The sequence below is a fragment of the Benincasa hispida genome, chromosome 1 (genome assembly GCF_027475165.1).
Source record: "Benincasa hispida cultivar pf3 chromosome 1, pf3_genome.v1.1, whole genome shotgun sequence".
NCBI classification, from domain to species: domain Eukaryota; kingdom Viridiplantae; phylum Streptophyta; class Magnoliopsida; order Cucurbitales; family Cucurbitaceae; genus Benincasa; species Benincasa hispida.
In genome coordinates this window covers 26,732,094-26,757,966 of record NC_143478.1, presented here as the reverse complement: position 1 = coordinate 26,757,966, position 25,873 = coordinate 26,732,094, and the positions used below count along the sequence as shown (strand labels likewise).

The 25,873-nt window shown below is 38.6% G+C and overlaps 1 protein-coding gene across 7 annotated transcripts in view; it reads left to right on the top strand.

Annotated features, from left to right (window-relative positions):
* Positions 1-296: 296 nt before the first annotated feature.
* Positions 297-25,873, top strand: part of LOC120090216 (B-block binding subunit of TFIIIC) — a 59,755-nt gene continuing 34,178 nt past the window's right edge. For all 7 annotated transcript variants that reach the window (XR_005485472.2, XR_005485474.2, XR_016524686.1 and 4 more), the window contains exons 1-4: positions 297-998; positions 8,835-9,234; positions 9,371-9,445; positions 9,546-9,608. Coding sequence is in view for 3 of the 7 variants with exons in the window: in XM_039047804.2 (XP_038903732.1) it covers positions 625-998; positions 8,835-9,234; positions 9,371-9,445; positions 9,546-9,608 (912 nt within the window). In the remaining 4 variants the exon portion in view is untranslated. The remainder of the gene's footprint in view (positions 999-8,834; positions 9,235-9,370; positions 9,446-9,545; positions 9,609-25,873) is intronic.

The window sequence follows — 25,873 nt, the reverse complement described above, 5'->3', positions numbered from 1 at the left end:
GTCTCCCTTGTAGAAACCAGAAGAGGGCTATGATAAAAAATCTCCCACTGACCAACTCTAACCTCTGAATACGGAAAAACTACCTTCCCCGCCTCATTGGACAAGCATCGATCCAAAAGGCGCAAAATATTATAAAATGTTATTCAATATTATTGGTAGAATATTAGTTGGAAATAAATGCTTTGGTGGAATATTGGTGTTATATTGAATACATATCGAATGAATGCTTGAGAAATGGTTGAAAGAAGAAGATATTTGAAGACTTTTTAAAATTAGAGATAATTTTAAAATTTTGCATGAACAAAAAGTCAATGGGAGAAAAGTTTTTGGTTTTGGTGTCATTTTATAAAATTTCCCGATTACCCTTGTCTAGCTGAAAAGCAACTCCGGTTTCAATTTTTGTTCATAGTTATAGCCAAAAAAAAAAAAAAAAGAAAAAAAAAAAAGAAAAAGAAAACTTGGGTTTTTCCTTAATCCGAGGCGATTTCGACAAATTTAAGATTTTACGGTCCAAACGGCACTCGACCCAATTCTCCGTTTATCTCCGTCATTCGCGGCGGTCGGAAAACAATGCTTCTTCACCCTACATTCACAATCATACTCTCCGCCTGCTGACTACTAACCATGGACGCCGTCGTCTCCTCCGCCGTCGAAGAAATTTGTTCACAGGGCCAAAACGGACTCGCTCTCCGCAATCTATGGTCCAGACTCGAACCGTCTCTCTCAGCTTCCGGCCTCGACCTCTCCAATGGCGTCAAGGCCGCCGTCTGGACCCAACTCCTTCGCGTCCCATCTCTGCAATTCGAAGCTAGCAAGGGGTTCCATGATGCCAAGGACCCATCTATTCAGTCCTTCGAAGACGCTGAAAGGCTGAATTTGAAGGTTGTGGCCAAAGAGCATCTGAGGGATAGCTTTGTAGGGCTTTACAATGTGCGATCAGCTGGTTCTAACATGTCCGCCCATCAGAGACGCGTCCTTGAGCGACTCGCAATTGCTAGGTACGCTACCATGTTGGCTTCATTCTGTCTTCTGCATTTGATGTGCATGGATATATATGCTTTTGTATGTTAGTGATTTATGTAATGAGATGCTTTTCTATTTACGTTTATGGAGCTTTTTTATGGATACCTATGTTTAAACGTTCATCATCATCCACATATGGTGCAATGCGTAGTTTTTGTCACCCATTAGAAATTTTAGCATGATAGGCCAAGTTGTGTAATTTTTCCAAGATATGTATTGGAATGATCTCTATATCAGTTATTTTGCCCAATGGGAGATGAGAACATTGTTGGGTATGAATATAATAGATTCCCAAAAGGAGAGTTTGCCATTGAGGGGCAGTCCAAGACATGAACTAGGCCAAGAGACCTTTATACAACCGCTAATAAAGGCAAAAACAATGCATTAAAGAGTTGCAATTTAGCGTAGATTGCCATGATTTGATGTTAAGACCCGAAGCTTGTTTAAAGACTTTGATGATGTAGAGCTGAAGTTTCTGAGCATGAAATCAAAGCGATCCTTTATCCTTATTGATGGAGGAGAAAACTATTGTGTTATCCACCAATTAAAGGTGGTTAAGGCTAATGGCTTCATTTCCAATGGAGAACCATTTAATTAAGTCCATCGATGCTCATTTGGAGAGAAGTCTGCTTAAGCATTTGGCAATAATGACAAAGAGGACGAAGGTGATCCCATGGAGAAAATAGATCACTTTGATGAATGCACGTCATAGCTCTGATGCCTCCAGTCCACACACATAAACCCAAATCCTTTAGCCTTGAGAATAACATGCTGTTCTTTTTCTTTTTATTCATCAATGAGCTTGAATGCTATTTGTCAATCATCTAAGATTTATCTATGGGCCATAAAGTCAAAGTCAAAGGGAGTCCTCATTTTTGTGGGCTTGGTTTTTGTATGCTTGTGTATTCTTTCATTTTTCTCAATGAAAGCCGTTCATTCTCATAAAAAAAGTCAAAGATGGTTTTGGGTAGAATTTTTTTTTTAATGAAAACCACTTTCATTGAGAAAAAAATGAAAGAACACACGGGCAAACAAAATAACAAGCCCACAAAAAAGGGAGCTCCCTTTACAAGAAGGGACTCCAACTATGCAAAATAATGCCTATAGAAACCTTTTGAGCCTTTCAAAGAAAACCTCAACAATAATTTTTTATGAACATGGGAGGAGACTAATTCTTTTGTAATCACTCACCTTTTGGACTTCTAATCTCCGTGTGGTTATGTCATCCTTGTAGGGATTTCTACCCATTTTGAACTAGAAATAAGACTTTTCATTAATAATCATAAATTTAAAATGAGTATAGAAGTACAAGACTATGGAAAATAGTCAAAGAAATAAGGAAACAAAAATGAAAAGGAAAACAAAAGAATAAGAATATAGAAAAGCGCTTTAATTAGAGCAATTATCATCGAGTGAATAGCCATGAAGAACTTAGAGATTGAAATACCAACAAGAAAATTTGATCTTTATGAGTACAAAACAATCTTCTCAATCAAGAAACTCATCTTTGAAGATTCTTTGGTTTCATTCAAAGCAAATTTCTGAAAGAATTACTTTGGAAGGATTAATACATAAAATATTTGCTTTTGTTGAAAGAGATGGACCACAAACGAGATGTCAAATATTATAGTAGGATCGGTAGATTATTACTCCTAGTAAATTGGGTTGAAAGTCTTGGTAGTCCTACACAGACATTGAGTCTGAGTGTCACATCAGATTACGAACCATTGTCTTGACCTTGGGTACTCAATAGTGGGGTTTGAGAACATGTGGCTTGAGCATCCTTCCTTGAAGGGAAACTTTTCTTCTTGGTGGGATGTCACGGTTCCAATTTTCAATCAGGCCTTTATAGCCAATGAGGCCATTGAGAGCCAATAAGAAGTAATGAGTGATTTTCAAATTTCATTTTTGAGAAGACTTATGATCATGTGGATTGGGACTTCCTGGATAAGGTTTTGGAGAAGAAAGGTTTGAGTATAATGGAGGTTGTGGATATGGAGTTGAGTTAGAAATATGATTTACTCTATTTTGCTTAATGAGAGTTTGAAGGGTAAAATTAAGGCTTCAAGGGTCTTAGACAGGGGGACGCTCTATTCTCCCTCCCCGTTTTTGCTTGTTGTAGATGTGTTAAGAAGGCTCGTCTGTAGGGGTGTTGAAGGTAATATTATTGAACCCTTTGTGGTTGGGAGGGGAGGAATGGCTTTGTCTCACCTTTAGTTTGCTGACAATACTATATAATACATATATATTTTTGTTTAGAAAGGGAGGATTCTTTCTTGACTCTTAACTATATGGTGGGGTTCTTTGAAGCTATGTTTGAGCAAAATTAACATATCTAAATGTTAGACTTTTGGGATCAAATGTGATCAGGAGAAGCTTAGGTATTGGGTGGATTTGATTGGTTGTGATATTGGTTCCTTTCCCTCTTCCTACCTTGGTCTTCCTCTTTTGGAGGTAACTTGGAATCTATCTCTTTTTTTGGTATACAACAGCTGAAAAGGTCAAGAAACTCTTGGAAAAAGAGCTTTTTCTCCAAAGTTGGTAGGCTTACTCGAGTGTGGTCAGCAAGATTGCTATTTATTATCTCTCCCATTTTTTGGGCTCCATGCTCAATTTACGTAAGCATCGAGAAGTTTATGCGGGATTTTCTCCAAGGGGTGGATGAAGCAAAATGTTTGCATTTGGTTAGATGGGAGGTCCCTCGAGAAGCCTATGAGCCAGGGGTGGGGTTGGAGACTGGAAATTTAAGGACTCGTAACAAATCCTTGTAGGCTAAATGGTTAAATGGCTAACACGTTGAATAAGCTTCTTTGGAAGTTGCCTTTGCTTGTTGGGCCTTTTGTTGTATTCTTTGTCAGAAGGCGTAGGAAGACTTGGGCTATATTCTTTGGCGTTGTGACTTTGCGAGTGGTGTATGGGATTCCTTTTTCCAGATGTTTGATATGATGGGTGTTCGTCATAGAGATGCCAGTGCTATGATCGAAGAGTTCCTCCTCAATCTGCCTTTTAGGGAAAAAGGGTGGTTTCTTTGGCTTGCTGGAGTATGTGTGGTTTGATGGGTTTTGTGGGGTGAGTGGAACAATAGGGTGTTTAGGGGACTGGAGAGGGATTCTAGGGAGCTATAGTCCCTTGTTTGTTTTCATGTTTCCCATTGGGCTTCGATTTCGAAGACATTTTGTAATTATTCTGTAGGTATGATTTCACATAGTTGGAGTCCCTTCTTGTAAAGGAAGTCCCCTATTTTTTGTGGGCTTGGTTTTTTGTATGCTCATGTATTTTTTCATTTTTTCTCGATGAAAATTGTTATTTTCATTAAAAAAAAATGGTTATGGTGTTTTCTCCTTGAGCTTGAATCCTTATGGCATTAGATTATTGTTAGCAAGTATCACCCTCATCCCTTTGAATGGTCGTTGGGTGGGATTAAAGGCACTTTTTGGAACTTTTTGAAGGTTATTTCTATTGAGCTCCTTTGCTTTTTCCATTTTTTGTTGTGTGTTGGGGGAAAGTAAGGGAACATATTTTTTAAAAGATCAATGGGTGGGAGATAGACCTCTTTGCTCTACGTTTCCTCATTTATATCATTATTCTCCCCTTAAAAATTGTTTGGTTTATGATTTTTTGGTTTTGTAGAGGAGCTTAGTTTCTACGCTCCTTTTTCGTTAGGTTTTCGTTGTTCATTGACCAATAGGGATACGATGGAGGTTGTCTCTCTTCTATCTCTGGTAGGAGTGTTTGATTTAGACTTGAAGCAATGTTCTTGTTTGGAGTCTTGATCTTTTAGAAGGATTCTGTTGTAAGTTATTTTTTCAACATTTGTTGGATCCCTTTATCGTTTGGGAGTTTGTATTTGATATTTTGTGGAGGATTAAGATTTCGAAGAAAGTGAAGTCTTACACCTGGCAAGTTTTACTTTGTTGTATGAGCACTATGGATAGACTTTTAAGAAAGATGGCCTTGTTAGTAGGTCCATTATGTTGTATTCTTTGTTGGAAGGTTGAAGAATACTTGGATCACTTGCTTTGAAGTTGTGAGTTCGCGAGGTTTGTGTGGAACCGCTTCTTCCAGGAGTTTAGATTTACGCTGGCTTACTAGAGGGATGTCAGTAGTTCGATCGAGGAGTTCTTCTTCCATTTGCCTTTAAGAGAGAGAAAGGCCTTTTCTTGTGGTTTGCTGAGGTGTGTACTCTGTTATGAGAGCGAAAATTTTTAGAGTTGTCAAGAGGCACTTCGATTTCAAAGACTTTTTGAGTTATTCCTTAGGTTGTGTTTTTCTTAGTTGGTCCCCTTTAGTAGGATTTTTGTGGGCTTGGTTTTTTGTATGCCCTTGTATTCTTTCATTTTATCTCAATGAAAGCCGTTGTTTCATTAAAAAAAGTAGATGTTGAATGTTTGAGCATGAATCTATACGAACGCTGGCAACGAGACCACTAGTTAGAGACAAAAAGCTAAAGTGAAATGTGCCAAAGATAGGGATTACAACATTGTGTTTATCCATAGAGTGGCAAATGGGTGCAAAAGTAAAAATTTCATTGGGGCTTTGGAAAAAAGGAGAAGGTGCTCAAGGGAGACATTGAGATTAAGGGGGAAATTATTTCCTTTTTCTCGAACCTCAGTGTTTTGGTTGTTGGGCCCAAGGCCTCTATGGAAGGCACTGATTGGATTTCGATATCTTAAAGGGAGAAAGACACCTTGGATTCCCCCTTCTGCTTAGAGGAGGTTAGGAAGGTGGTTTTGAGTCAATAGGAACAAGGCCTATAGTTCTAATGGGTTCTCTATGGCCTTCTTGCAAGATAATTGGGAACGAATAAAAGATGACCTAAGGGATGTCAGTATTTTGATCGGGGAGTTCCTCTTCCATTTGCCTTTGGGAGAGAGAGGCTTTTTCTTGTGGTTTGCTGAGGTGTGTGCTCTGTTATGAGACCGGAAATTTTTAGAGTTGTCAAGAGGGACCTCGATTCCGAAGACTTTTTGAGTTATTCTTTAGGTTGCATTTTTCTTAGTTGGTCCCCTTTAGTGGCATTTTTGTGGCTTTGGTTTTTTGTATGCTCTTGTATTCATTCATTTTATCTCAATGAAAGTTGTTGTTTCATTAACAAAAGGTAGATGTTGAACGTTTGAGCGTGAACATATACGAATGCAGGCAATGAGACCACCGGTTAGAGACAAAAAGCTAAAGTGAAATGTGCCAAAGAGGGGGGATTACAACATCATGTTTATCCATAGAGTGGCAAATGGGTGAAAAAGTAAAAATTTCATTGGGTCTTTGGAAAATAACAAGAGGAGGTCCTCAAAGGAGATATTGAGATTGAGGGGAAATTATTTCCTTTTTCTCAAACCTCTATGTTTTGGTTGTTGGGCCCAAGGCCTTTGTGGAAGGAACCGATTGGATTTTGATATCTTTAAAGGGAGAAAGACACCTTTGATTCCCTCTTCTGCTTAGAGGAGATTAGGAAAGTGGTTTCGAGTAAATAGGAACAAGGCCTATAGTTCTAATGGGTTCTCTATGGGCTTCTTTCAAGATAATTGGGAAGGAATAAAAGATGACCTTGAGCGGGACTTTATTGAGTTGTATGAAAGAGGGATCTTGAATAGCACCCTGAATGAGACCTATGTTCGCCTCATAGCCAAAAGGGAAAGGCTAAATAAGTTTTTGTTTTGTTTTGTTCAAGAAAACAAAAGTTTCCATTGATATAATAAAAAGAGTCCAATGCTCAAATTACAAAGATACTTAATAATTTAAACAAACTATAAGACGAGACAAGACAAGGGGATCGACAGGTGTACCCGGACATCTCAACTAGGTTGACACATCCTTAGCGCCCTCATCACATTCCAGGCGAATAAGGTTGAAGACTTCATGCCCACTAGTCTCATTACAAGTTTGTGCAAAGCATTTCTAAGGTCTTAAGTAATAGACTAAAAAAAAGTTCACCCCTTGACCATATCAAAGGCCGAGGGGCAATTTTTACGAGGAGTTGACCAAGTTCTCATTGTTAATGAGGCTATTGAGGATTAACGAGAAGGGTTTATCTTGAAGATTGATTTTTAGAAGGCCTATAACCATGTGGATTGGAACTTCCTTGACAATGTCCTTTGATTGAAAAGGCTTTGGATATAAGTTGAGGTCGTGGATATGGAATTGTACTAGATCAATAAAGTACTCTATTCTTCTTAATGGAAGACCAAAGAGAGGATCCATGCCATAAGAGGTCTCAGACAAGGGATCCTCTATCCCCCTTTCCCTTCCTGCTTGCAATAGATACCCTCAGTAGGATCATATGTAGAGGAGTTGACAGCAACATCATTGAGGACTTGAGGTGGGCAAGGACAAGATGCCTCTATCTGATCTCTAATTCATCGACGATAATATCTTCTTATGTTCAGGCAAGGAAGAGTCATTTCTCATCCTGAACCACATCTTAGCATTCTTTGCAACCATGTTGGAGATTAGGATCAAAGGAGGTAAATGCCAAATTTTGGGTCAGAATTGTGATCTAGGAAAATTGGAGAGCTGGATGGCTCCTGTGGGTTGTGAGGTTGATTCTTTAGTTTTTTGTGCAGATGACCCAATTCTGATGTGCTAATGCAGAATGATCTGGATCTTGAAAACAAGAAAGACTAATCTTATGCTTATGTCACATAACATTGAATAGCGTGGAACTACACCTTAGAGTCATGGGCACTCACCCATCACGAATTATTGGGATCACTAATGCAATTTCAAAGTCCACCACAAATTTGTATGTAATCTCCCTTGTGCCCATTCGCAATTGCAGGTGCTCAACCATCACAAAATCATAATGGAGTCCGATCACGATTAAGACGAATCATGATTTCTGAAAATCCTTACATAGAGCCCTCTGTTATAATTTTGCAATGAGAGAGAACTTGCGACTGTTGGTTTAAATTTTCATTGGGAGCTATGACTTAAATTTAATAGAAACCCGAATGCCTTTTTTTTTTTTTTTTGTATTTACGGCCATGGAGGATGCGTTCTTCTTCCTTTTCATTGTGGATTCTCCTGTCCTCTTCACCTAATATCTTCTGTCAAGTTCTCTCTGACAACCATGTTTATTTTGATTTCGCAATCGTTTTGATTCCCTTTTCCTATTATCCAATCATATTTTTTTACCTTCGTTAGTTGTGGTGAGATCCTTTGTTTCATGAATAATGTATGTTTTGAGTTCTTATTATGCATGTTTGAATGTTGTGCGAAATCATGTACAAAAATGGTTATGGCTAGGTTATTTATATGGAATACGGTAGGGTTGACTAGTCATGGTCATTTTTTTATGATGAACCTTAAGTGTTGCATTGGAGAAGACCCTATCCTCATGATTGTTTCGGATTGACCCCAATCACCTTAGTATATCAAACGTGGTAAAGCAAATCTTTCCAAATATACTTCATGCTTTTTGCTCTTACCACATAACGAACAATCTCATAACACACTTACCTGGAGATAACTGATGTATTCTACAAGGCAGCTAGAGCATAGTGGAAACCAAATTCATTATATAATAGGAAAACCTACAACTTTTTGAGGTGGTGCTGCCAGTGTCACACGTTAACTGATATGTATTTTAAATACTTAGTTTATTTTTAATTCTCTTCCACAACTTTTGATCATAACAAAGATTCTTTGGCAGACTACTTGGTGAAAATTCTCCTCAATCTTTTAGGCTACACCAGATACTAATGATTAATACTCTAATCTGATTGACATTTAATAGTTATTTAAATTAATAAGTAATAACTGTTATTTTGTACTTGCATTAGCTAGGCAAAATAATATTAATTAACAACTTGCAGAAAAAATGGAGTGACACAGAACCAACTTGCTAAAGAATTTGGAGTTGAAGGAAGAAACTTCTTTTATGTAGTGAAGAGCCTTGAGTCTCAAGGGTTAATTGCAAGGCAATCTGCAGTGGTCCGAACTAAAGAAGCTTTAAGTACTGGGGAGTTGAGAAATAGTCCAATTGTGAGTACCAATTTGATGTACTTACATCGATATGCAAAGCATTTGGGCTGTCAACAGAAATTGGAGATTACGGTGGAAGAAAATAATATCGAGCAACTTGGAGATCCAGAGGAAAGTGCTGCTGTAGAAGAGGGCTTGCCAGGAAAATACATCAAAGAAGACGTGCTTGTGAAGGATTATTTACCAAAAATGAAAGATATCTGTGATAAACTTGAAGCAGCCAATGGAAAGGTGCATTTTCTTAATCTTTTGCAGATATCTCAATGACTTTGGTACAGTGAACGCATTTTATGATAGATATCCTAGTTACTCATAAGTCATATGACTCATATCTGATTATCCTAATTGCATCATCACTTTTTTGAAGGTTCTTGTTGTTTCTGATATTAAGAAGGATCTTGGTTACACTGGATCTTCTTCAGGGCATCGAGCTTGGAGAGAGGTTGAATTTAGTTGCACTTTTCTGCCTTAATGCTTTGATCTACCAGTTTTGCCGAGGTTCCAACTTCTTTGTTTTTTGTATGCACAAAATATGCTGCCAGGTCTGTAACAGATTGGAAAGGGCTCGCATTATTAAGGTGTTTGAGGCTAAAGTGAACAATAAGGTAACTTTGGTTTTCTTCAACACATCTTTCTAACATTACAACATCTTCCATTTTATTCTTTGAACATAATTTTTATTTATTTTTTTTACATTTTTTCTTCAACTATCTATGAAATAACGTGTCACTTTTCCAAGGATTTTATTCATGTTTATCTAATTCCCCCAGTCAACTTTTAAACATTATAGACTTTCTTCTTTGATTTCTAATTGGAGATTTCTTTTGTAATTCACCAAGTTCTCCTTTGTAATTCATGTTTTGGTTTAGGGAGCCCATCAAGCTCATGTTATATCATTCATCAATCAAATTTATTTCTCTTCTAAACAAGATCCTCCCAGTCAACTTTTGTACCTTTTCACATGTGTGTGTACATATAATTAAAAAGTTGCATAGAAAATTACAATTAAACCTCCATTAGAAGTATACCCAATTATGGAGAAAGAATAAAGCATGAAGTAACCAAACAAAACCAACAAAAATTCTTTCCTAGAAAGGTACCCAGTGAGGGGAAATTGCTCCTCCCCTATTTTCGAAGACCATTTGAGTTGATCAAGATCCAGAAAGGGTTAAGTTATTTCTTTGGGGGCTTTCCCTTGGATGAGCAACACCCAAGATATGCAGCGTTGGATGCCTTATTTGTCTACTTCATTTCTTTGCATGCAAGGCGGAGTCTCAGTTCTCCTAAAGCTAGTTGTCGATTGTACTGGTCTCATTCTTTGCATTAATGAAATCCTTCCCCTGGTTCACCCTTGGTCGTGGGATATTTCGAAGCAATTATTTAAAAAAAAAAAATCCAACAACAGCGTTTGGATGTTGTTTTATTTCGAGAGTTGAAGGAGGAAGTTGCCTTGTGTTCTTTCATTTTTTCCTCAATGAAAGTGATTAATTTCATTAAAAAAAGGAGGAAGTGGCTGTTGTCTTATTAATTCTTTATGATTTCCTAAAATTTTGGCTAAGCCTTTGATTTTTTTTTTTTTGAAAAAGAAACAAACCTCTTCTTCATTAAGATAATGGAAGATGTTACAATATAGATGAGAGGAAACAAAAACAAAAGAGACGGATCAACAAGTGCACTCGGACATCTCAACTAGGTTGACACCTCCTTAGCACTCTCATCATATCCGGAATAAAAAGTAAAGAAGTAAAGATAACATCTGAACAAAATACCTAATTAAAACCGTGCCTAGTACAAAGGCCTTACACAAGTGTAAAAATCTGAAAAATACAATCAACAAAAGAGCTAGAAACAATCAAGGGTTTTAGGTAAGGGGAAAAATGAAGGCGTTCCAATTGAGGCTGATGTCTTGAATGGAGAAATCTTCAAATTCTTTGGAAAGAGAGTACCAAGAAGAGGCATTGTTGATCCACTGGAAAATCAGGAGGTAGGTTATCCTAGTGAGTTGTGAGTAAGATGTCAGTCTTGGATGTTCTCAGTGGGGGATTCTTCCTGGAGATTCAAATATTTTAGCAAATGAAGAATTGTGGTTCGTTTTTCCTTGAGGCCTGGTTGGTGGTTGAAAAGTTTGCTTTTTATGGGCTTTGGCCGTTTTTGGTGTTTTTGCTTGAATCTTGAAGATTTCTTTGTCTTGAATGCTTCATCCGCAGTCGAAGCTATTTTTGAAAATGGATATGAGCATCTTTATTATAAATATATAAAAAGAGACTAATGCTCAAAGTACAAGAGAGTTATACAAAGAGCATGAAGAGGAACCAAAGGGGAACAACATGTGCCTACTAAATAAGAAAAAGATCAGGAAGCGCACCCGGGCATCTCAACTAGGTTGTCACCCCCTTAGCGCCTTCATCATGTCCTTACAAAAGTACAACTTCAATTAAAAAGCGGGAGAAGGAAATAACAAAAAGCCGGAGAAGAAGACTAAAAATCTTAACAAGCAGGAAAAATAAAAGCCTGCCAATTCAAAAATATGTCTTGTATTGAAAAGCCTTCAAAATCACTGTTCAAGGAGCACCAAGCTGAAGCATTCCTTTTAGCTGAATCAAAACGAGCCTCCCAACACGTTTCGACCTCATGGAAAATTCTTTGATTCCTTTCAAATCAAAGATCTGTTAGAATGGCCTTAACCATATTGATCCAAAGTAACCGTGGCTTCTTCGAGAAGGAGGGACCCAAAAGAAGATGAATTATATTGCCTCTGAAGCAATCTCCAAAAACCCCAACGAAGTTGAACGAGTGAAAAAAGGACCACCAGCACTTTTCTGCATAGGGACACTTGAAGAAAAGGTGCTGTAAGTCTTCACCTACCTTTTTACATAGAGGGAAAGCGGAAGGTAATAAGGTAGCCGAGTGTAGCTCTTTTTGCAATACCGTGGAGCAGTTTAGAAGACCAAAGAGCATAATCCAAATCTGAATGTTAACTCTCCTTGGGCTCTTAGATTTCCAAAGAGCTTTAAAAAGGAAGATGTCCATTGGGTGCTTCGAGGATAGGTGAGCTGTGAAGGACTTAACAGTGAAGGAGCCTGAAGCTTCCAAAGACCAAAAGCGGCTGTCCGGGTTTGTTGAAACTGATTTTTCTGAGATGGCAAGCATCAAGGCTTGAAAGTGTGTGCTCTCCTCATTTTTTAGCATACGACAAAAATAATGACCATGAGCTTAAGGAGTGGTCCCAGTGATTAGCTATGGAGCCCCTTGGCAGTAAGGTAATCCTAAACAACAAAGGAAAGAGTGTGGACAGCGGAGAAGAAAATAACCAAGGGTCTATCCAAAAACTGACTCGAGCTCCGTCTCCAACTATAAAAGGGGCTAAACCTTCCACTTTGGACCAGCTTTTAGAGATATTTATCCATGGACTTCGCAAACTATTCCTATATTTTCCGGATGAGTGCCAATCAAAAGGACCTTTGCCGTGTATGCTGGCAATAACCTGCCGCCAGAAAGAATTCTCCTCCTTCATGTAGCGCCAGCCCCATTTAGCAAGCAAGGCCGAATTTTTAACTTTGAGCCCTCCCAAACTGAGGCCTCCATTTAAAGGAGACCGAGAAGCAATGTTCCATTTAACCAGGTGGTTGATTTTGCTTCCTTTATGACCTTCCCAAAAGAAATTGCGGATTAGTCTTTCTAAGGCTGAAACCACTGAGTCCGGCATTGAAAAAATAGACATGTAGTACGTTGGGAGGTTGGAAAGAACTGAGGAACAGAGTGTTGCCCTGCCACCTCTTGAGAGGTTGAACCGTTTCCATTTGTCTAGTTTCCGGTGAACCTTTTCTAACACAGGCTGCCTGAAGGAGGATTGCTTTGGATAGCCTCCAAGTGGCAAACCAAGGTAGGTGAGAGGAAGAGATCCAATCTTACAGTTGAGAAGGCCAGCCATATGAGACAAATCCCTTTCTTCTATGTTAACACCACTGAGAGCTGATTTTTCCCAATTTACCTTCTGACCCGAGCACCATTCAAAGAGACTGATTGCTTCTTTTAGTTTTAAAAGCATTTTGTTATCATATTTGCAGAAAATGAGGGTGTCATCAGCAAATTGAAGCAGTGGAACATGAATCTTCTCCTTTCCAACCACAAAGCCCTCATAGAGACCATTAACATACAGCTTATCGATGATGGATCCTAACACTTCACTTATTAAGATGAAAAGGAAAGGGGACAAGGGATCGCCTTGTCTAATGCCTCTGGAAGCAAGAATGCGGCCTCGGGGCCTTCCATTGATGATGATAGAATATTTTGGGTCTTGAATGCAGCCCAAGATCCAAGAAATCCATCGGGAGTCAAAATTTTTTGCAATTAAGATCTTTTCTAAGAAGGACCAATCCACCCGGTCGAATGCTTTTTCCAAATCGAGTTTAAGGATCCAACCCTTTAGCTTTTTTGCTCGATACTCCACTTCGTTAGCAATCAAGAAAGCATCAAGAATTTGTCTTCCTTCGATAAAAGCATTATGGGATGGACCAATGATGTAATTCATCACTTTCTTTATTCTTTCAGCAAGTACTTTTGCCACTACTTTGTAAGTTAGAGTGGTAAGGCTGATTGGCCTAAAATCCTTGATGGAAACTGCATCTTCTTTCTTTTGGATGAAGCAGATGAAATTTTCTCTCACACAAGCATTCAATCTGCTACTAATATGAAAGTCTTCAAATAACTTGATGAACATATCCTTAACCAATGTCACCTCAAAAGAAACTCCGTTGTAAAACCATATAGCCCAGGAGCTTTATTTTTCCCCAGAGATTTAAGAGCCATTACAATTTCAGCTTCCGTAAACTTTGCAATGAGTGAAGCATTCTGATGGTGTGTAACTCGGGGCCAATTTAGGGAGGTTGGTAAGTACCTGATTCTTGAGGATTTTGTGTAGAAGGTGTCATAGAAACTTAGAATAATACCTTCCACTTCTTTAGAGGAGTTTGTAGGCACCCCTTGATCATTGAGAAGCTCATTAATCTGGTTCTTCCTTTTCCTTGCTGCCAAGAACCGATGAAAAAAGCTAGAGTTTTCTTCTTCCAATTTAATCCAATTCAACTTGCATTTCTGAATTAGATCCCTTTCTTTCAGCCTATAAATGCATATCAATTATGTTTTTAGAGTGGAAATGCGGCCTGCCACCTCAGAATCCCAACCTAATGATTCAATCTGGACTTCTTTTTCGGCTATTTCTTTCAACAAAGCCAATTCCTTTTGGGTTTGAGATTTTTGGTAGTCTCCTGACCAGACTTTTAGTGCTTCTTTGACCAGTCTTAAGTTTGCATTGATGACATAACCTGGCCACCCTTTATGTTGCTGTTCTTCCAAGAATTTTCAATGGAGATGACACACTCTTTGTTGGACAGCTAGCTGTTACAAAATCTGAAAGGAGAGGGGCTCCAACTAATTGTGCTTGCACTTAGGAACAATGGAAAACGGTCAGAAAGTAGACGTACCTAGCGGCTCACCCTTGAATTGGTGAAAATTTCGTCCCATTCTTTATTGATAAAAAATCTGTCCAGCAGAGATCTAGAAGTAGAGTTTTTTCCCCTGGACCATGTAAACTTTCCATTTGATAAGGGGATTTCTAGTAGGCTGGTTGAATCAATAAACTTGTTAAAAAGCTTCATTCCTTTGGTGTGTCTTCTAATAGGTGATCGTTCATGACTCCATCGAGTTATATTAAAGTCCCCTCCTAAGCACCACGCTTCAGGGCAATAGCCTGAAAGGGTAGTAAGTTCAGGCCAAATATATCTTCTCTCCTTGTAATCGACTGGTCCATAAACATTTGTGACCCAATAGATTTTCTTGCAAAGAGTACAGCATTTGACCGACAGGGAGTAGCCCCCTTTAAGAGATTCTATTGCTTCTAGTTTGCTTCTATCCCACATTGTTAAAAGGCCACTTGCCAAAAGATTCCACCGACTCCTAACCAATTTCCTTAGAACTCCAAATAGATTTGATGAAGGCAACATCGAAATCCTCCTTCTTTGATTCCTGTATTAGTACTAAGTCCGGATTCAGACTTTTGAGTAGTCTTTTGAGTACAATTCTTTTATTTATGTCTTTGAGGCCCTTTGTATTCCAAGAGAGTATCTTCATTGATGGATAGTTGGGAGAAGGCTGTCAGGAGAGGGGAAATTCAGGCCAAAATGAAACCACAATCTTTAACAATGGATGTTAAGTGGTCTGGGATTTCCGGTGTCTGCAGTGGCAGAAGGCAAGAAGGATAATGCTCCAATGGAGTTTCCTTATCTTCGAAGGAGAAGAGAGCCTACAGGTCCAGACCGAGGGCAGAGTCATGTTTACTTTGAACCTGAACAGAGGCTGGACTTAGGACTTCCAATTCTACACTGCTTGCACTGAAGGGTGATTCCAACTCCAATATTTCTAACTTTTTTGAATTATGTGGGGAGCAAGGTAATCCCCTTGTAAAGGTGTTACTCGAATCCGGGATGGTGAAGTTGGTGTACTTGAACTGCTTGGGTGGTGGAAGGGGGAAAGCTTTGCTTGAAGGAGGAGAGGGAAGTTGGATTTTCGTGCAATTAACATCTAGCAAGTCCGGATTGTTGTCAGTCAATGTTGAAAGGGCAAAGCCCGGAACCGCCAGGGGCTGCTCAACTGGAGTGGGGGTACTTACTTCCTTTGTGGTATTATCATTAAATCCTATCCATTTGTTGTTGAAGGAGGTTCTTTTTCTGATAAAGAATTTAGGAAAATGATCTCGAGCAATTAATTGATTTTGGCGAGAAGATGAGCAAGCAGGGGGCTTCCTTGAGTGACAGCTTGGATTTTCTTTTGCTAAATTAAAACAGAGGGCTTCCTGTGGGACCTTTTGATGACAGCTGTCCTGCCCTATCTCCTGAGACTCTTCGGTTTCTCCTGAGTTATTGGAGAGCAGCAAATCAATACCACCCCGCTCATTACCCTATGCCTCTTCGAGTGCTCCTTGTGTAATAACTTCTTTTTGGTAAGTCGAAAGGGCGGCTAAAGGGCTGATACATAACCGTGACCTTTCCCCTTCTTCTTTTTTTTTTCGAGAATATTGGAGGAGCCTTTAATAATTTCTAGATCGGCTGAGGACTTCTCTTTCTTCAATATATGCGACTCCTCGCTTTCCTCTGGGCCGTTTCTGCTCACTTTGCATAAGACTTTTGATGCCATTTCCCCTTCTTCTACTTTGTTTGACCGGAGGGTCTTCTCCGGTTGGTCTGCCGGTTGAAAAACATTTTCTAATGGGACTTTTAGATCCCTCGAGTAAATTGGAATTGACTGAGGGGAAGTAAAAAAGGACCATTTTGGATGTATAGCAAATGTATCGACACCTTCATCCTTCAAAACTTGATTTAAACGAAATAAATCTAAAGAATTTGAAAAATCTTCAATGGATAGTTCTCTAAAATTGGTATCAGGAAGCTCTAAACATTGAATATCACCAAAATTCAAAAAAACACTGCCAAGACTTTCGTGCTTAACTTTAATAGTCGCCTGTACGTAACCACACAAATTCCTTTCAACTTTGATTTTGGCTTCCTGACAGTTAGTGAGATTGAGAGTCTCTGCTGCTATACTTTCCAAACCGCCAAAGTAAGCTCTGATGGCTGCAAAAGTATTTTTTTTTTGTTTTTTTGAACAAGAAACAAACCACTTCATTAAGATAATGAAAGCTGATACAAGTGAAAGAAAGGAAACAAATGCTAAAGCAAAACACTAAAACATAACATAATAAGGATCAACAAGTGCACCAGGACATCTCAACTAGGTTGACACCTCCATAGCACTCTCATCATCTCCTAACTCTTAAAGCAACGAGGCTTAAACTTACAACTAAGCTGAAAGAAATCATGCCTGATACAAAGGCTTACCTCAGATGCGGAACTGAAAGATAAACTTAAAGCCAAAAACTAAGCTATTACAAAATCATGAAAGCGGGAAAGTGAAGGCATTCCAATTGAGATTGATGTCTTGAATGGAGAAATCTTTAAATTCTTTTGCAAGGGAGCACCAAGAAGAGGCGTTGAGATGAGCGATATCAAATTTGAGGGGGCTAAGAGATACTTTATCATGAAACACTCTTTGATTCCTTTCAAACCATAATTCTGATAACAAAGCTTTTATTGTGTTGACCTAAAGTAATCTTGGCTTCTTCTTCAGTTTTGGACTGATCTGGAGTTGAAGCACATTATCCTTAAAATTAAGTGTTTCTGCTCCAAAAGTCGAGGGGGAGATTTTTGATGGATATCCACCCCCCGAATCCTTTCATGACTGCTGGTCTACCATGCTTTTTCGAGTTCCATTTCTCAAATAATAAGTGAAAAGAATCAAATTGTTGCCACTTACCATGAAAATCGATCAAATTTGCTAAGTCCCCTTGTTCAACTCTGATTAGTACTGTGTCTGCATAAAGGGGATTTAAAGAGACGTTAGAATTGAAAGACCCTCTCAAGACTTATGCTATTTCCTTCCATTCATTGTGAACGAATAACCTTGACACTAGCCATAAGTTATGGAAGTCTTCTTGGAGGACATCGTAATCCTTTTGTACCCAGAACTCTGTTTCTCTTGCTTGGAGCAGAGGGCTGAGGTTGTGATCTCAAAGATTTTTGTACCGAAGGCTCTGGTAATGAAACGTTGGAGAACTTTTTGCCCTTCACCACTTCTGAGAAATTTCTTGCTATGGGTCCTTGCTTATTGATTGAAAGCTTACCGGTTGTTAGGGGATCTAAAATAGATGAACTCACCATTTCCTTGAAATCCTGCCAGCCTGTCTCACCATCACCATATGGTATATGAATGTTTTTCCTTCCTCCTGATGAGGGCTAGAAGGAACATTCAACGTACCACTGATCCTTGCTTCGAAACTTTGCTAACCGGATGAAGCCTTGGTCTACTCTTTCCTTTAGTAGAAAGAATTCGAAGGTTGGATCACTCAAAAGTCGACAGAGACTGTCGTGCAACCAGTGCGCTGAGGCCGAAGAGAGGAATGTTTTCTGACCTCGCTTCATGTCTTCCACCAAGAATCCATTCTTCACCTGCCACATACAAAAGAAATGGTCTGAAATGCGACAACTTTTTAGTTCCATCGTGATGGAGGCAAGGCTAGCGAGCTAAGGAGGCAGGAGAAAGGCTACAAGGGAAAGAAGAGGGGAAGAGGGATGGAGGGGAGTCGGCCGGGAAAGGGAGGACGGGGGCTATGTGTAGCTGGTCGGAGAGGGAAGGGGGGTGCCGGAGGGCTTGGTCAGGGAGGAAAGGGAGGAGAGAGGAGAGCATTTTTTCTTCTTAACCTAAGCGAATCTCTCTTAATTTTTTGATTATGATATGAACAACAATTAACTCTCCGCAGTCGAAGCTATTAAACAGTTGAGTTACAAGTTTTGCCCTTTGATGATGTCTTTTCGGTTGAAGGAATCTTTTGCCTCATGAGATTTTGAATCAATTAGTTTCGAAGGCTTGGGCTCTCTTTTTTACATTGTACTTGTTGCTCTCATTTTTTCCTATGTATTTTTTCTGCTCCTTATTTTTGTTTCATTGTATTTCGAGCATCAGTCTCTTTTCATTTTTCAATGAAAAGTATCGTATCATTGCAAAAAGAAAAAAAAAGCTGAGTCTTAGTCACATTCTTCGACATGCTCTTTTACCACGTGGTTCTGGATTGATATCCTCTCTAATTTTAACTGGACAGTGGCTCTACCTTTAAATGCCTGCTCTCTCTCTTTCTCTCTCTCTAGGATCACCCTTTTAAGAAGGAGAAGATTCTCCTTTCGATGCACATCATTAGAGCTTTTGTTTGGTTTATATGGATAGACAGAATCTGTTGGCCTTAGCCTCAATTTTATTTATCAACAATGGAGGGAAGGATTCAAGAGCTTCCCTATCTCTCCCAATTCTCCTAAGAGACCCAAATACAAGTTAACACCCCCCCCCAACTAACAATAATCCCGGGCCTGCATCTATAATGAGCTCTCATGTAATCACTCCTTTCTTGTGCTTACTTGTATATACCTTCACCGGGGAGCTATCAGAACCAGAGGCCTTTTGCTAAAAAAAGAACAATATTCTGAGAGGCTTTTCGAAAATCTTATCTTCCTAGCAACTCTTAGTGTAAATTGTCACCACCTTTTCATTCTTTTAGGCATGCTACTCTTTTGTCTAATTGAAGAAGTTTATTTTAGCATATTTGGCTTGGGGCTTCTCTCGGGAGGGGTTTCTTTCTTTTTTTTTCTTTTTTCTTTTTTTTTTTTTTTTTTAAAAAAAATTAAATTGTTCTGAATTTCGTGCATAAAAAAATAGTCTGAAAAGGTGAACATCTTGACTTGGGAATTTTTTATGGAAAGGTTAGATACTTTATACATTTCCTTAGAGGAATTGCCCAAATTGGGCCTTGGATTGAAATGCTCGTCTTTCATGCCTGAAAGATAGTGAAGGCATTGATCGTGTATTTTTTTAATGGTTCATACTGTGAGCACCACATTTGGAGGGTTCTCTTTTAGATCACTGATCACTGATCATATATTTTTTCCCTTTCCCACTCCTTTTGGAGTTTGTTTCTCGAACATTTTGTCATTTCATTAATTGATAAAAATTTTGTTTCTTATAAAAAAAAGATAACATATTTGTTTTTCTTTCCTGCCATTTGTTTTTTTTAACAAGAAACAACTCACTTCATTAAGATAATGAAAGATGTTACAAGTGTATGAAAGGAAACAAACCATAAACAACAAAACTAGTCAAAACTAAACAAAAAGGATTAGCAAATGTACCAGGATATCTCAACTAGGTTGACACCTCCATAGCATTCTCATCATCTCCTAGAAAGAAGAACAGAAATTCAATTGTTGAGTACAATACTGAGTAGACCTTGCCTATTTAAAGGCATACAACAAAAAGATAATCTGAAAATTAAAAGATGCCACAACTAAGCAGTTACAAGATCAAGAAAGCGGGAAGATGAAGGCGTTCCAATTGAGACTGATGTCTTGAATGGAGAAATCTTTAAAAGCTTTGGAGAGAGAGCACCAAGAGGAGGCATTGATAAGAGCGATATCGAATTTAAAGGAGCTAATAGATGCTTTGTCTTGAAACACTCTTTGATTCCTTTCGAACCATAGTTCTTAACGAAGCTTTAACTGCATTGACCCAAAGTAATCTTGGTTGCTTCTTCAAATTTGGACCGATCAAGAGTTGAAGCACATTTGTCTTAAAATCATTGTCAAGCTGACATTGAAACACTTAAATAAACGTATCCAACAATTTTCTGCAAAAACGCACTGGAAGAACAAGTGTAAGAGAGATTCTGAGTTTAACCAACAAAGAGAGCAAACCTGTGGGGAAATATAATGAGTAGACAACTTTCTTTGAAGAATATCTGCACTATTAAGTAAGCCATTCAACATGATCCATGTCAGTATATTCACCCTTCTAGGACTCTTGGATTTCCATAAGGTTGATTCTAGTAGCGGTCCAATTGGGGAGGAGTAGGATAGATGCTTTACAAGAGACTTGACTGAAAAAATCCCACTTAGTTTTAAAGACCACCTTCTTTTATTGAGAAGCGAATTAAGTTTAGAGTGGGAAAGCTTTTCAGTTAGGAGCTGGAAGTTTTCTGCCTCTTCATCCTTTAGCAGTCTTCTAAAATGGAAAGACCAAGAAGTTGACGTCTCATCCCAATAGTCTTGTAATGAGCCTTCGGGCTTGGTGGAGATGGAGAAAAGACTTTTAAAGGAACAATTTCCAACCAAGGGTCACACCAAAAATCTACCCTTTCACCATTACCAACTTTGAAGGCTGCCAAGGATTCAACTTTTAGCCAAGATCTTGAGATGTTGATCCAAGGGCTTCTGAGGCTGCTGGAAGTTTTACCATTGGTGTGCCAACCAAACTTACTTCTTCCATGGATGCTTATAATTATTTTCCTCCAAAGTGAATTTTCCTCAATGATGAACCTCCACCCCCATTTTGCTAGGAGGCTTTGGTTTCTGAGTTTCAAGCCACCAATACCAAGACCACCATCTTCTTGAGAACGGGAAACTAGGTCCCATTTTACTAAATGATTTATTTTGCTTCCGAAATGCCCTTCCCAAAAAAAATTTCTCAAAAATCTTTTTAAAATTCGAACCACCTTTTCTGGCATTAGGAAAAGTGACATATAGTAAGTTGGGATATGAGAAAGAACCGACTTACAAAGGGTAGAGCGACCTCTTCTTGAAAGATTTTATCTCTTCTATTTGTCCAATTTTCTTTGAATTTTATCGATCATTGTTGCCAAAAAGCTAATTGTTTAGGGTAGCCCCCTAATGGAAGACCAAAGTAGATGAATGGAAGAGAGACAGCCTTGCAGTTTAGAATGGCAGCTTCTGATTGTAGCTTAAAATGGTCAATATTGATGCCGCTTATAGCGGATTTTTCCTAATTAATTTTCAACCCAGAACACCACTCAAAGAGTTCAAGTATTTTCTTTAGATTTCTAAGCTTTTCCTTGTCATCTTGGCAGAAAATTAGAGTATCATATGCGAATTGCAAGAGAGGAACATGAATTCTATCTTTGCCAACTATAAAGCCTTCGAACTTGCTTTTCTCATGAAGCTGGGACAGCAATGTTTTTAGGACTTCATTGACTAATAGAAAAAGGAAAGGAGAAAGAGGGTCACCTTGCCTTATTCCTCTTGAAACTTGAATTCTACCGCGAGGTCTTCCATTTATGAAAATTGAGAATTTTGTGTTAGAAATACAGCCCATCATCCACATTATCCATCTTGAGTCGAAATTATTTTCAACAAGAATTTTTTCAAGAAACTCCCAATCAACACGATCAAAGGCTTTTTCTAGATCAAGTTTTAAAATCCACCATTTTTTTTTCTCTTGGATCGATAATCTTCAATCACTTTATTTGCTATGAGGATTGGGTCTAATATTTGCCTTCCTTCAATGAAAGCACTTTGTGAAGCCTCTATTATACTTGGCATTACCTTTTTCAGCCTCTCCGCTAGTACTTTAGCTATTATTTTGTAAGTCAAAGTAGTTAGACTTATTGGTCTGAAATCACATACCCAAACAACATCCTTTTTCTTTTGAATTAGGCTGATGAAGTTTTCCTTTATACATGAATTCAACTTCCCATTGTTATAAAAGTCTTCAAAGAATTCTAGGAATTTGTCCTTGAAAAAATCCCAGAATTTGAGGAGGAATTCAGCTGTAAAACCATCCGGTCCAGGGGCCTTATTTTTGCCCAACAAGTTTAAGGCAGATTTGATTTCAACTAAACAAAACCTTGCTATCAGCTTTGCGTTTTTGGCAGAAGAGACTTTGGACCATTTCAAGTTGAGAGGAACTGTTCTTTGGCTTGGAAACTTGGTGTACAACTTGGAGTAGAAGTCTAAAATTAGGTCTTCAATCTCCTTGAAAGAATTGGTTGCTACTCCATGGTCATTTATGAGCTCGGAGATAAGATTCCTTTTTTTTTTCTGCATCTAGAAATCTATGGAAAAATTTTATATTTTCATCCCTTAAGCTTAGCCAATTAAGCTTGCTTTTTTGCCTTAGATTTCTTTCATCAATTCTATAGAGGGAAAATAATTCAGTTATCAAAGAATTTCTCATACTTCTTTCTGATTCCGTTAACCCATGAGCTTCTACTTGTTGATCAATCTCCTCTAATTTTCTTAATAACACTTCCTCTCTTGATTTTTTTGTTGTCTCAAAATCTGAATGCCAAGCTTTAAGAGCTGTTTTGACTTTTCTTAGCTTAATAGAGATGACAAAGCCGGCCCAACCTTGCTGAACGCCCATTGATAAAGTGTCTTTGATAATTTTACAACTTTCTACTATGGATAACCAACTGTTACAAAATCTGAAAGGAGATGACCCCCATTCGAACGATCCGGCTTCAAGAAGAATTGGGAAATGATCTGAACATAACCGTGCCAATCTTACCAAGTAATTTGCAAAGGTATCATCCCAAATATTCGAGACCAAAAATCTGTCAAGAAGTGAAGAAGAATCTGGAAGACCTTCTCTTGACCAAGTAAATTGGCTATTACCAAGGGGAATTTCCATTAATTTTGCTGAATCAATGAATTTGTTAAACTTTTTCATCCCTTTTGTTGTTCTCCGTGTTGGAATCCTTTCTTGAATCCTTCTTGTGATGTTGAAATCTCCTCCAATATACCAAGACTCGCCACAATATCCTGAAAGTGAATATAATTCCGGTCAAATATGATTTCTTTCTTTGTAATCCGTGGGACCCTATACATTTGTGACCTAACTTGTTTTCTTGCATAATGTAATGCACTTAACTGATAATGAATGACCACCCTTAAGAACTTCTATCACTGAGATTTTGCTTTCATCCCACATGGTTAATAAGCCCCCTAATCTGCCTTGCGCTTCCACATACTCCCACCCTATGTCTTTGGAACTCCAAAGTTCTTTTATAATTCTGATATCAAAAGAATCCTTCTTGGTTTCTTGGATCATGACCAAATCCGGGTTGACTTTTCTGATGCATCTTCTTACTGCCAGTCTTTTGGTAGCATCACCCATGCCTTTTGTATTCCATGATATGATTTTCATGATGTATTCTTGGAATTATCCCAAGATCAAACCACAGTCTTCTACCAACGAGATCAAATTACTGGGAATATCTTTTTTGTCAATAGGCTTAATGGAAGATCTGATGATACTAACCGTTTTAAGTTTTTCTTCAAGTTGAAACAGGCAGTGCAAATCTTGATGTTGCTCATAATCAAGGTAATCCTCTTCTTGGAGGAATTCAGGGACTGTACTGCCACCCTCATCACTGCTAATGCTGAGCAGAGAGTCTTCATTGGAATCATAGGCTTTGATATCTATTGGTGGAGGGTCAGATAAGCCTCACATAAAAGCTACATGTGAGTCTCGGACTTTGAAGTTTTGGAATGAGAAAGTCTTGGAATGAGAAAGAGCAAGGATGAGGATGAGAGGGAGAAGGGACTGACCTGAAAATAGGGCCGGAGGGTAATTGCACCTTGATACAACAGTTCTCCAATATGTCTACATTTAACAAGGAAGTCCAACCATTTTGGAAAGAGGTTTTCTTTCTTATGAAATGCTTTCGAAAAGGTTTTAAAATGGAGGCCTTGCTTGTATTTTTTGGAATAATACTGGGTAAAGATGAGGGTGATATTTTGTCACCTAACGAGTCTTTTGGAAGTAATAGTTCGAGGATGTGGAGGGGGGGCTGAAGGTGACGCTCGGACTTCTTTATTAGCAGGAGAAGCATCTGACGCCTTGGGGGCCAAAAATTCATCACACGAAGGGGCTGCTATAGTCGGTTGAACTTCCTGACTATCCATTGTTAATAAATCTCCACTATTGAATGTTTTGGACTGTTGGACTTCCTCGGAATAAAAAGATTTTTTGGGCTGTAGGAGTTCCTCTAAATAATTGTTGTCAACTGGGTTTTCAAAAGAAGAAATTAAAGGAGCGGTTGGTGGGATAACCGAGGGCGAAACCGTTGGACTTCCTCTAGGGTGAGTTTGATTTTCTATAGGTTCTCTCCTCATTAAAGATACCTCCTTCTCTCTTCTTAATGACACCTCTACTTTCTCTTTCTTTTTGTTCCACCAAACCGGTTAGGGGCTTGAACGGTTTCTGATTGGTCTTCACAAGACTTTACTTCTGGCGGGCTGACTCCTATTCCATCCATCTGAAAAACCACCGGAGCCGCCTCTTCTGATGGAGAAGTCTCCCTGAATCTCCATTTCCAGTGGACTGGTAGTTTTATCCGCCGTTTGGGACAATGAAACCCTTGAAAACAGGGGATTTCTAGAGAAATTCAACATTAACTGCTGTCTTAAGAAAGGACCATTCTTCAAACTCATTTGAATTTATTAATCTTTCATCAATCAAAACTTGATTAAATCTAGCCTTGTCTACCGGATTTGAGAGGTTCTTTTCATTAAAAAACTATCGTGAATAGAGAAATTAGAACAATTGAGATTCTGAAAGTTTGAGTTGAGAGGGTAGAAGATAGGTGAAACGTGAGGAAGAAAATTACAAATGGGGCAGTGACACCTGAATGAGCACATGGATTGGATCACTATCCTGGAGATCAAAATCATGGCTCTAGCCTCTCACTAGAAAACCCCAAAAACATCAATCCCCTTGGTCTTTTGGTACATCTCTCGACAACATCCTTGTTCATTCCCGTTCATACTAACATTCCAAGGGCATTCCAAGGGCATTGAGAACCTCTGGGAAAAGAGAGGGGATAAGTGGTCTCCTGGCCTGAACTTACCATTAGCCAAAACACATGTACCAAGCGAAGACAATACCACACCCAAAATCTCCACGTAAACATGAAGCTCTCCCTCCACGAGACTTCATCCAAATAGCCCTATAGATTGGTGTTTTAGTCATGCGATTGTTGGTTGCAACTCTTTGGTCTTTTCTACTTGGAAGGGTTTATAATTAAAGAAAGTTAATAAGAAGGGTTGAAAATCAAAGAAAGTTAACATTTTTATTTGGATGCTGTTGGGATTGGGAGGCATTAATACTTAGAACAAAAATCCTAAGGAAGAACCAATCCCTCTACATTTCTTCTCAACGTCCGTTTTGTGTCAAGCAAATGAATAAAAGTTATGTTAAGCTCCTTTGGCTCAATTTCATCCTTATTGAAGTAGACCCAAATCTTGATTATATTCTAGCCTCACAAACAGCCTCGTACTTCTTCTTGATATATTTATTTTTTGTGGATATGTCATTTTTTGTGACTGTTACTTCTAACCCCCTGTTGGAAACCCCTGGATTTTCACGGATTTGAAGTTAGAAGGAATTCGAAATCATTTTTGGTGTTTGGATGTATAAA